Raw genomic sequence first — 12,838 nt, 5'->3', positions numbered from 1 at the left:
CGGATTTGTATTGCAATATTTATGTCGGCTATCGGCTACAACAAGGGGATCACTTGGCTGCCGATCTCTGATCCCCACACGCACTTTTATACGCGTGATAGGTTAAAACTACCAAGCTTATTACGTTTTCTATTACGTAGCCGACGTACAATACGTGTAATTTATAGAACGATAAACCTAACTTATATTATATTAAATAATCAACCGATCATCACATAATGTATTATTTCTAATATCTCGCTAATCTTGCCTCTAGGCACAACTAACTGCAAATCAAATGCAGGCATTTATGCAAAACTAAGCTATCCCGCTTAACCCAGTGGTTGTAATGCTTGTTGAGGAAATTATATTCAATCGCGGCTTGACAGCAGATGATTTCATCTATTCCAGAATTGGTTTAATGTCGCTATCATCTTGTTGTGTTTGCTGCATCATTTGTCCACACCAATCTGGACTAATGGTTTCTCTCTCCCCTCGTGTCTCGTACAATGTTTGCAGTCTACCTCACGTGATTTTCGAGATAATTTATCTGCGTTGCCACGTAATCTTCCCTCGCGATGTTCTGTTGACAAGGCTTTCTTACAGCCCCGCAGTACTGCTTCAACGGATTTCTGATCTCTCTGTTTACTGGGCATCTGAACCACAGTTATTGTAGGTTTATAGACATCGCAAAAGCATTTTGATGACTCACATTTAAGGAGACTTCCACTTCTCTGCACTTAAATATGCCATTTTCCAGATGAACCTTGCCTCACGAAATTTTAACCGATTATACAGTCATCTACTATGACGGAGAGAGCAACTTTATGTTATTAAAAATTTTCACCAATCTAGAAGGTAGCAATACCTTCTTCGGAAGGATTATGTGCTGTCGATCGAAGGATGTACATTCCCATAAAAAGGGCTTTTGTAAAATGACTTCAGAGGTTAGTATTACTGTCCTCGAAGCTACAGTTTCAAGAGTTATTGAATTTAATTGAGTTATTTGCTTGGTATCGCTCTTGTTACTGAACTGCCTGGCCGCGTTCCGGTGTGCTCATAATAATCCTTTACCAAAGGGATATATCCAGTCCTGTAAATGTCTCTAAACGAATTTCCTAAAATTTGGCACCAGTTTACTACGTGTACATTTCAGCCTATCTAAAAAGGGAACTACTTATTAAATTTCCAATTTTCTAGTTAGTGTTAGAGCCTTTGTTGGAACGGCCTGAAATCATGTTACAGCTTGCTTATGTTGAAGTTCCAGAAAAGTCGAGAAAATGTGTCCTTTAACCTTTCTTCGTAACAATATGTAGCAAGGGGAGTGATAGTGGCGTAAATAGGTCGAACTCTCATCACGGAGCCTCGGCCGCCACGTCCAATGTGTTTTCGTTTTTCAAATTCATATCGATACCAGAGCTCCAATCTGGCTCAGTAAAAATTCTGAAAAGGGTTTTAAAAGAAACAACACGAGTTGTTACTGTTTGAAACGAATGAAAGTATCTCAGACTGCAGTCACTTATCGTCTTGTTTCTCTGTGGTAATGGCGGGTTATCGTTTATGGAACAATATCTCATACTTATCTGAATTAAAGACTTGTTTTTTTGTTACACTTTGAAACTGAGGTATCGATAAGGTTGGCAACGCTCTTGTCATTCCTCTGGTGTTGGTGGAGCTTGGACTGCGGTGATCAATTACCATCAGGTGCCCCGCATGCTCGTTTGTCCTTCTCTTCGATAAAGAAATAGACATGACACTCTAAAAACTGTTCTTTTTAATGAATATTAGGGATGAGACGAGCAGGACGTGCAGCAGCTGATTGTAATTGATACTCCCTGCCCATTACAATGCAGTGCCGCTCAGGATTCTTGAAAAACCCCAAAAATTCTGAGCGGCACCACAACTGCGCTCGTCACCTTGAGACATAAGATGTTAAGTCTCATTTGCCCAGTAATCTCACTAGCTATGGCGCCCTTCTGATTGAAACACAGTAATGCTTACACATTACTTCTTCACGGCAGAAATAGGCGCCGTTGTGGTACCCATAATCTAGCCGGCATCCGGTGCAAGGGAGCCTCCCACTGGTAAAATGTGTGTAAGGGCATTTTGAACTACTTCTGGCAATACTATTCGTACAAAATATTTTCCAAATTAAGAAAAGATAACGAACGGTTTTGAACTGCAGGTCTTGTAGTGGATGTGGATAAAATTCGATCCAAATTTTTAGTTAGCTTGACACGTGCTAGTCGACATTATACTGGGTGCTAGTGAATGTTCTAATCAATAAAAATGCAAGTAGATACAGCCGCGATGGACCGTCGGTCGTCGCAACTCAAACATCTGCCGAGCCGGTCGCATTCTTGCGCGGGACGATCTCGCAGACTTGTTCTTCTTAATATTATACCATATACGAGCTTATGTCCGTAACTTCATCTGTGTGGAATACAATCATAAAAAGTATTTGTACTCATAAGTCGCGCATGATACAGTCGGGTGGAGAGTACTGGTGCCTGGTCGTCTTGTCTTCGGGGATTTTTATCTTGATGTTGATGATAAATTAACGATTTTATACAATATATTCTTTCACTATTATACACTTTTGCATTCTTTAGTTCCATTGTATAATGCAGTTGTCCTGGGGTACGTCTTGGCCTCTTGAAACGCAATCACCGCCTCATCGGGGCCTGTAAATTGTATACCTCTTAGCTTTTTGCACGCCTCATAAGCGAAGCGTTAAGGTTGTGCTCTACTTATTGAGGTGTCATTTCAAAGTAGTTTCTGAAACAGAAGACATTGCCTTAGCCTTGCCTTATAATAGGCTGTTCAAAACAGTGTTAAAATTCGAATCTCTGTCGTGAATTTTCATCATTATCAGAACCTTCATTATACCAACAGTTTGACTTTCGTATAAAATACTTACTACATGAAAGTTGTACAAATTTGATAGCAATATCATACGGAACCCCGTTACTTACGATCCACATACGCTTGCCCACTTATCACTTCACTCGTGGAAGGACATTGTGTATGTCCTTTTAAGAGATAGTTCGTTAAACGGTTTTATGGTTCCTCGGGGACGGCTACACTGTTAAGCAGTGGACTGCGCGAGCCATAAAGGCTAATTCGTGAACGCTAGGGTTGTCACTGCATTTTGCAAAACTAAATAGAATAACAAGTAACGTCTTCGCACTTAAACTTAACACCAAATTAGAGAAAAACCGTGGGTACAAGTGAGAGTCGGACAGTAAATATATGATGTAATATTGTTAATAGACACCAGCAGCCAACTGACAGATAAACGGAGTCTTAGTAATATAAAGGGTCTAGACAAGAAATCTTAAAAAGACCTATCCCCTTATTCATAATGGTCCGCTAACTTTAAATAGCCGCAAGGAGTGTTTTTTCTCATTCTGACTTAGGTCAATAGAAGAAAATTTATTGAATTAGGCGTTACTTTGCGGAAATCCATAATTATACAAATGATTTAAGTTTTCTTTAGTGTTAATTCCGCCAATATTTGTTTTTAAAACAATTCGACACATGTTTCGCCTCTACACGAGGCATCCTGAGGACGTGTTGTCTCGCCAAAATCTGGCACGAGACTCAAAAAACAAATATTGTCATTTTAATGACAATTAAAATTACATCATGTCCTAATGATATAACCATTAAACATAACAAAAATAAACACATTAATTTATTGTAAAATGATATAAATTATAATTATTATAGAAATATAAATGAAATAAGTTACGATTAAGTAACGAGAGATAATCTGAAAAAATATCAATATAATCATTCTTATCCTTTACTAACAGTAGTCGTTATGGCACCAACACATTCCTTATGTGTTAATTTAGTTATTTATAGCATTTTAACTCAAAATCAATCTATTGATCGGAAAATAGCGTCCTTTACGGAGCGTGTCCTTTTTTCTGCGAATGGTGTAAAAGACAGAATCGCTCAGTACCGAATTTTTAGTTTTAGTTTCAATACAAACGTAAATAATAAATTATTTAATTAATTAAAACATTATATGTTACAATTCATTATATATTTATGTATAGATAAATAGGTACCTACTTATGATAACAAAATAAAATTATCTCGTAAATATTTTGTTTTGTGACAACCCTATTCCTGTCGTCAAAAGCCACCCTCCTCCCCTCTGTAGGGATATCTTATGTTAGGGTCCGAGTAACGCTGGGGACATAGTTGTTTACCGGTACTACTTATAAGTAGCTCAGTCATTTTATTAATTATTTATAAGAATTATATCAAAATGTAGATACAATTGGTAGCTTGACTATGTGTGGCGAATAGTGTGTCGATTTGTTTGACTATCGTGACCTATAATATATTATTATAGTATTTTATTATTATTCGTTTTATTAAATTAAAATACATTATGTTATTATAAATCTGAGCTCCCAAATTGTCAGGGATCCAGTGTTCTGTCTACGGCTTGCTCGCTTAGTATTGTGTAGAGACATGGCTTCATTATGTGGTTTCTTTCGAATAGCTGTTAAACCTGATTCTTGCTGCCGAACATTTTCTGCCACGTACACCCAAATTGTGGAATGAATCTCTTGTACGGTGTTTCCAGGACTGTATGTGGTGTAACGGAGGCATCCTTGGACGTTTGAAATTAGCGCCTACAACTTCCTAGAAGGTCGGCCACGCTCCAGAGATTCGTTTTGTGTTGCAAGAGAATGCGCGGCGGTGATCACTTAGCATCAGATGACCAGGACTCTCGTTTGTCCTGCTCATCCATTAATAAAGTCAAATCTTTCTTAATTATACCTGAATAGATACAAAACTCAAAACGCATCAATCAAGGCGGCGCCGTAGCTAGTGAAGTTATTGGGCAAATGAGATTTAACATCTCATGTCTCAAGGTGACGAGCGCAGCTGTTGTAATGCCGCTCAGAATTTTTAGGTTTTTTCAGGAATCCTGAGCGGAACGACCTGCTCGTCTTTTCCCTTATTGTCATAAAAAACAATTTTTGGTCAGGATACGACGTTGTAATGCTGCAAAATATATGTATTGCTGCACTGAATCTGCCCTCTTATGTGTATTGTGTAACTGAAGGGTTTATGTGATGGTAGTACGGCGTGGCGGCGACGTCGTGCGCGGCCGCCCATGGCCACCAAGCGGACCGGCGCCACACACACCATCACCATCATCATCACCAACACGCCGACGTGCCCCCGCAATGGGTGAGACCCGTTTGTTGATACCTCGCACCTGTAGTCTCTGTTGCTTGTGTGAATTTATGTAGTCTTACTAATCCCCTATTCCTGACGTAAGTATTCATCCCGCTAGCTGCTCTTTATTTTTAATCCACAAAGGGATTTTTGCTTTTGTGTTTAGATGTGCTTACCCCGTGTCAGTTTTCAGATTTTTTATGCTTTAAATATTTGTTTTTATATTTGCAAATAGTCCTTGTAAGCCAAGCAGTGGCTTGTGTGAATTCATGTAGACTAACTTACCCCGACAACCTCGACTCCTCTAATTGAAATTGTTTTTGAAGTACTCGAAAAGTGTTGATTATGTTATTAGATGTACTTACCCTACAGTCCTTGTAAGCCGAGCAGTGGCTTGTGTGAATTAATGTAGACTGACTTATCCCGACAACCTAAACTCCGCTATTTGAATCTTTTTTTTAATTACTCGAAAAGTGTTCACTATGTTATTAGATGTACTTACCCTAAAGTCCTTGTAAGCCGAGCAGTGGCTTGTGTGCATTGATGTAGACTAACTTACCCCGACAACCTCGACTCCGCCTAGTTGAACATCTTTTTGAAGTACACGAAAAGTGTTGATTATGTCATTAGATGTACTTACCCCAAAAAAGATCCAGTGTGTTTCAGTTGAAGTAGACCACGTGATCTTTTTTGTTTTACTCCTTTGCGTGTACGATTACACTCAGTTGCCCCGAAGCTTAATTTGAGTTTGACTTGTTTTGGTTTACAGTATTTCTAGATGTAGTTATTAATAAAATTGTTGTACCATCTGTAAGTACTGTTTATGTTGACATAGCTGCTTTTGTAAAGTTCATACGTAATGGGTGTTTTTCTCGTAATGTACTTATCCATTGTGTGTTTTATAGTGTAGTAATAATAGCTGTTTTTTTAATGTTCTCCTGCACTTCTAAGCTCGTAAGTATTTTTGAAAGTTTGTAGTTAATTTTTTGATTGTTTTTGTGTGGCAAGATGTACGAAATTCCTTCACAAAAAAAAATTTAGGTTTATGTTCTCGTATTTATTGAGCGTTTGTAATTGTTGTTTTGTCTATGTATTAATATCCCACACGAGCTTTAAAGTTTTGATTTGTTTCTTTTACTAACACAGGTTTGTTTGATTAAAATACTCTTACCCCAAAATGAGTAAGCAGGTTTCGTTGTGGTATTTGAATCATCATCGCACATCTTCTGCCGGAATTTGCCGTATATGTATATATAGCCATGTAGGTACTTAAAACTACGGTAAGACCGAAAATTTACCATCTGTTTTATAAACCATTAATTAAAACTCGACCCAGTAAGGTAGTATATTCACATACACGCATTCTATTTTCTCAGATGATATAGTTTTTATCGAACGTTACAAATCTGTTGAGAAGGGACATGTTTATTTTAATAAATTTATTTGAGGTTTATTTACATCAATGGTGGAAACCCTATAGATTATCACCACGCGAAAAACATTGATAATGCGCCGCCGATTGCTTTAATTTCGCTCATCAAGAATTCACGTAGTGACGCCTGAGAAATATGCATATCTTCTTCGTGTGATTATTTAATTCTATTTTCACTTTAGATACAGCATGGAACAGGGACATAAGCTCAAACCATAACACTCACGTTATTCAGTCATGAGGTCTTCTACCTGGACTCTGTTATCCTTTGATTTTTTTTTCCTGCATTATAAGATATATTCTATTCTCTTACTTATCATGACGCATAACTTGGCCGAAGTATTGCAGATTTCTCCTCTCGACTTTGAGCCTTTCAAGTTTCGTCGCCGCCAACTGTTGAACCGTCTTAGGATTCTGTGTAAACCACATTTCGAATGATTTCGGCGTCTGCCCACCTGGGTCAAGCTCCCACTCCTTACAACAGGCAGAGAATATATAAACCGTAGTAATAGTACAATGGTTGAGAGATCTGCTTCAGAAGAGCAGCTATTTTTCAACAAAGCATTGACCACGTCAATCTCTTCCTCTATGCGACTCTTCAACTGTACGCCGTTGTCATATTAATTCTTGTCACATTGCAACGGTATAACCGCACCAATTTGTCCCAGCTTCTGTACGATAGTACACAGCAGTAGCATATAATTGTTACGATCTTGAACCATAGACTACGTTTTCTTTGCATTTGTGGTGAGAACACACAGTTTGCTTACATTTTCTAATTTTTCTAACAGCTTGAAGGCCTTCTACTGTATCTGCTACGAGGATAGTATCATAGGCATATGGAATGCTATTTATCAGTGTATTATTGATGAAAATGCCTGCACTTATTTCTTCTAGACTGTAGAGGCTCGATAGAAATATTGGCTGAATAAGGCTCAACATATTATTAATGACGATACACGTTGGGGTGAGCACATCTATACGTTCCAGAAATAGAAATTAAATTTGAGATGTAAAACAATTATCGTCCAGAGCATGTGAAACTCCCAAACCAGTTCCCGATTGAGCGAACGGGTCTCAAATCGCTTGGTCAAAGACCCGCCAACAGCTGTTCCGATGACGAAATATAACGTTATCTGATAACGAAAGCAGCGTCCAAGTGCGCCTTGCTCGCTCACGTACTAATCAGTTCTTCCTTAAGCTTTTAAATTTTTTGATACTTAGGTAAACTGGACTTCAATAATTCGTACAGCATTTCAATATTCTATTTAATGAAATGAAACTCACAGCACTCCCTTACATTTATTTACCTTATTTGTTTTGAATTTATTTGAAAAACAAAATTTTATGAACTATTTACAAGAGCGACAACTCAAGTCAATTTCCTAATATGCAAATATTGGGGTAGAGCAGGTTATCAACTGTAAAGTAGATCCTGTAGATGAAGCCACAACTTGAGAGTTGAACAAACCAAACAAAATTTTATAACGAGGCGGTAATCGAACGGTTAGCTCAGTGGTTTAGAGCACCGGCACGGAACGCCGGAGGTCGTGGGTTCGAATCCCGCATCGTTCATAAAATTTTGTTTTTCAAATTTTATTTGTTTATTTGAAAATATTCTACCAACCGGATAATAAAAGTAGACGAACTTACAACCCAGAAATGGTAAAAGTAGTATTTTTCTCTAATAGTACCTAATGATGAACATGAAACAGAATTAATTAAGGGTTTATGTATATTTAAGTCAGTTGAAAATAATTCTAAGTGTGCTATATGCTAATGTGCTATACTTATATAAATTATCAGTTAAAATGTGAGATTCTTAGATTAAAAAATACAGCCATACACCATGTTACTTGAAACAAATCGATATAAATACTTTTATTCGTTTGATTATTGGTAACAATCATAGAAGTGACGTCATGGATCATAATAGCCAGATCTCACCGTCCTTACGAATTTGGAAAAATGGAAAATATGACGGAACATTTTACTACAAGAGTTATAAAGAGGTTTGCATTTCAGTAATAGGCAAATATAATAATAATAATAATAGAAATAGTATGTATAATATACTAATAATAATATGTTCTGTTTATTTTTTAAATTATTCTTAATTTTTATTTTTATTTTTTCTTTAAGTGAAAAGGGTTCCCAAAAAACCAAATCGCTGACACTTCAGGGAACGGCCATTTTTATAATCTTAAAAATAACAAATTGCTTATACTTGATAGATCGCTCTTTTATTTGATCCCATGTCAATTTCTTAATATGCAATTATTGGGTTAGCAGACTATAAGTACAGAGTTGAAGGCGAGAGTTGAACAAACATACCAAAATTTGTGTAAATGTAACTGTTATTAAATGGTTATTATTATGCGATAGTTCTTTTTGTATGAAAAAAGAGCAATTTTTGAGTTTTTCAACTTAACAAATCGACAGGGAGTCGTGACGGGGGTAAAGGGGTGATTTTATGAACCTTGTTGAATAACAGTATTTGCCCTTGACTTTAATTATATTTATTTACTTAAAATGTAAATAATATTAAATAAGAAACCAAAAGATAATAATAAATATCAAATATGAAATAAATCAATTTTACTTCCACATGAAACGCTCTTAAAATTTTAATTATCTTTACCAAAACTCTACCAAAATCGTTTATTTAAAACCAACTTATCCCTTACAACGGTTTTATAAATGTTCTTCACACGGTAGGCGCTTGTCGCCGCGTTTTTGTTGATTTTTAAAACGTCAAGGGGCTGCATTGTACAATGTTATAGGAACTCTATATTTTTATAGTTTTAGGTATTAATCGGGATCTATAAATTATTTCCTTAAATTAAACATGAAATAACTACAATCATTATGATATATACGAATAGTAAAAATAATTTCCGTACAATCCACTATTGACTAGTAAATAAAACTACACAATTAATTTATTTTATTTGTAAAGTTTACCATTAATGATTGCTTTATGTGTTTAACAAATCAAACATCTATTGGCTAGGAATTAGACCATCTCTTTGTCAAAACCGACTCACGTAGTAGGTACCTACGGACTGGCCGAATAACGGACATGTATTATATAATATGATGTGCTTATCTTATCGATAGTAATTATAAGGATATATGTGAAGTTATAATTACACAATCAATAAATATTACTTTTACTATAATGCTAGTTTTATATAAACTTTAATTTAATGACCTCTTGGCCCAGTGGTTAGTTATCCTGACCACTTAACAAGGTGCTAACGTTTGTATGGTAAATTCTGGATTATTGTTGTCGATTTATTGATAAAAAAATAATTGCTCAGTTCTGTTTTGTCCTGAGAAAAAAATATGTTTTATTAATAATAATTCGAACATAAACTATGCACCTAACTAATATTATTGAAATAAAACAACTGCATCTACTGTTATTTAAAATCGATTAAATATTCATTCGATTACATTTTGATCGTTTTTCTTTATTTTAATGTTTTTTCGTTTTGTAGATTGCAAAATGAGCTAGTTTCTTGTAATTTACATCAGAAAAATATACCCTTTTTTTAAAAGTATATTTCAACTTGTCAACCATCAGGCCCAAAAGTCCCATTCTCCTTTCCTGCATATTATCCTTAGGAAAGTTAATTATTTTTTAAAGATGTCATTAGCTTCTCTAATCGTTAGTACCATCGGTGATGGTCAACAGTGAGGTTATTTTATGTCGCCTGTTACACGCGACGTTTGCAGTACCTCTGTGTGAAGCTACCTTTACCAAACTGGATTTCCACCCCACTGAAGCGTGACAGAGAGAGCATATAGTTGGGGTGCGCAGGCGCCCCTTTTTTACTGCGTGGCATTGAATTGTACACTACAGACTAATTTGAGCTGTAAATATATGGTCGTAGGCCGCACTTTGCGATGTATTTTTGTGTAATTAATTTTACCCGGACGGGGGTGTACTTGTTGTGTTGTAGAATGTGAAGAGACATTATTGTTACTTTTTATGCTAGGTATCGACCGGGTTCAATTCATAGTTGTAGTCCTATCTCGGATGTCATCTCATAATAATATAGCTTGATAGAGTCTGTTAATTTAAGATTGCGTGCTTGTGTTCGATCCCCAATGAGAACTTTTCATATTTTGGGGGCTATGTTTTGTTACTATTATTCACTATGGGTCGGTTGTTTCACGCTACGAACGTTACTGTGACAAACTGTTAGCGTTGACGTACGTTAAATAATAACGATTACGGTAACTGATGCCTACACCAGCGGTTAACGTCATTTTCTTTTGACATGATATAATTGTCGGGACCCAGTGCTCTGTGAACGGCTGGATCACTTGGCGATGCGTAGAGATGTCACTTCATTGTGTGTCTTCTACCGCATTTATCACGGGGAGTGTTCCGAAGAGCTGTTTAAGCTGATTCCTGCTTCCAAATTCCACCTTCGCACGACACGCCACAAGTTAGGATATCATCCCACCATCTGAATGTGTGGCGGTCTTCCACAGTGCGGTTTCCAAGGAGCTTTCTTCCGCGTACTACTAAGCTGTGGAATGAGCTTCCTTGTGCGGTGTTTCCGGGACGATACGACATGGGTACCTTCAAAAAAAGCGCGTACACCTTCCTTAATGGCCGGCAACGCTCCTGTGATTCCTCTGGTGTTGCAAGAGATTGTGGGCGGCGGTGATCACTTAACAACATGTGACCCGTACGCCCTATTATTATATATTTTTATTTTAAATTTTCACCCATCTATGATCAACAGTTACTTTTGTATCGTGATTTTAATATCGGCAATACAACGTTTGCTGGGTCAGCTAGTCTTCACATATATAACTATCGCTAAATATAGTTCGTAATTGTCAATATTTGAAACTACCGGCCCTGTGTGGAAGTATTTTGATGAAAACAGCTCAAAATTCCTTCGTATTAGTTAGTGCCTCATTTGCATGTCTCCTTATTTAACTGCATAAAAGGCATAAAGGCATAAAAGGCATTTATTTTCTCAAAATTGATTCCTTTAGAATTCTTTTGGATGTCATTTCTTATAACTACTAGATACTACAACCGCTTCGGAAACAAATGGCGCTCTAAGAGAAAAGAAGCGGCGCAAGAAACTCCCAGCATTCTTTTTTTGCGCTCTTTTCAATAAAAATATACAATATTGTACAATCATTTCTATCGCTATAAAATAATCACAATCTAGTCCCATGCTGTCCGATCATTTAGATATTCAGCAGTGGAGTAATAGGATTAACGACAGAGCCATTTTTTTATAAAACATTTAAATTTATTTATAAATAATGCCTGAACAGTAGCTGGGACTTTATTATAGAAGTGTATACATTTACCCTTAAATATTCGGTAGAAGTACCCTACGTCCTTGCAGTGTCGATATGACCGCTCGTATTTTTATATACTTAATTACTTTTTTCAAAGTTTACAATAATATGGTCAAGGAGTTCATATAAAAGTTACATAAAAATTAACTGGTCTATAGAGACCAGTTAACATGATATTAGAAATTTATACTCCCTTAGAGAATGTAAATTATCCATGTATTTATATATGCATCATGCACTCACACCGACGCTATATGCACTTGTGCACCGAACAAGATTACCTGAACACCACGAGCGGGACGCCGGTATATTATCCCGGCCGTGCGACAGGGATGGCCGTCGGGACAGATGTTCCGAAATCATGCGGGCGGTTTTTTTTGCCGAAGGCTTAGGGCCCGCTTCCTGGCTGTACGTGGGAAACCGTTGCCGATTTTACGAAAGAGAATAAATCGTGTCTATGACCTGTTTGTTTTTCGCGCCTCGCAACAATGGAATGACAATTGGCAGATGTTTTGGCGGGTGGCTGCGAAATGTTTCCGATAATGATTGTTGGTCAATGGAGTTGTTTTAAGCTTTTGTTTTGGACCTGCTAAATACATTGTTTGTTTTTCTATTGTGGCAGGAGTCGTAATGCTGAAATCGTTTTTTATATTGACACACTTTGACATAAATTATCTTGCCCCTATCTAACACACTGGGTACACGACAACGATATATTTAATACTAGCTGACTCGGCAAACTTTGTTTTGTCACATAAATTGTGTTGATCTTTTGCTTGCTAGTTGATAAGAGATGGCGTTAGTTGTATTCATTAGTAACAATCACACTTCTTTTATATTTTTTTATAATTCACACCATAGTTTTATAAATTAGAGCCT

General features: G+C 36.7%; 1 protein-coding gene across 1 annotated transcript in view; it reads left to right on the top strand.

The window, feature by feature from the left end:
• The window catches only part of LOC126975421 (homeobox protein B-H1-like), a gene marked incomplete at its 3' end in the record, with an annotated part of 114,498 nt that overhangs the window by 31,032 nt on the left and 70,628 nt on the right, over positions 1 to 12,838 (top strand). The window contains exon 3 of the mRNA XM_050823309.1: positions 5,089 to 5,199. Coding sequence (XP_050679266.1) covers positions 5,089 to 5,199 — 111 coding nt within the window. The remainder of the gene's footprint in view (positions 1 to 5,088; positions 5,200 to 12,838) is intronic.

This window comes from Leptidea sinapis, chromosome 35, assembly GCF_905404315.1.
Source record: "Leptidea sinapis chromosome 35, ilLepSina1.1, whole genome shotgun sequence".
Lineage (NCBI taxonomy): Eukaryota > Metazoa > Arthropoda > Insecta > Lepidoptera > Pieridae > Leptidea > Leptidea sinapis.
This window is presented reverse-complemented; position numbering and strand designations above follow the sequence as displayed.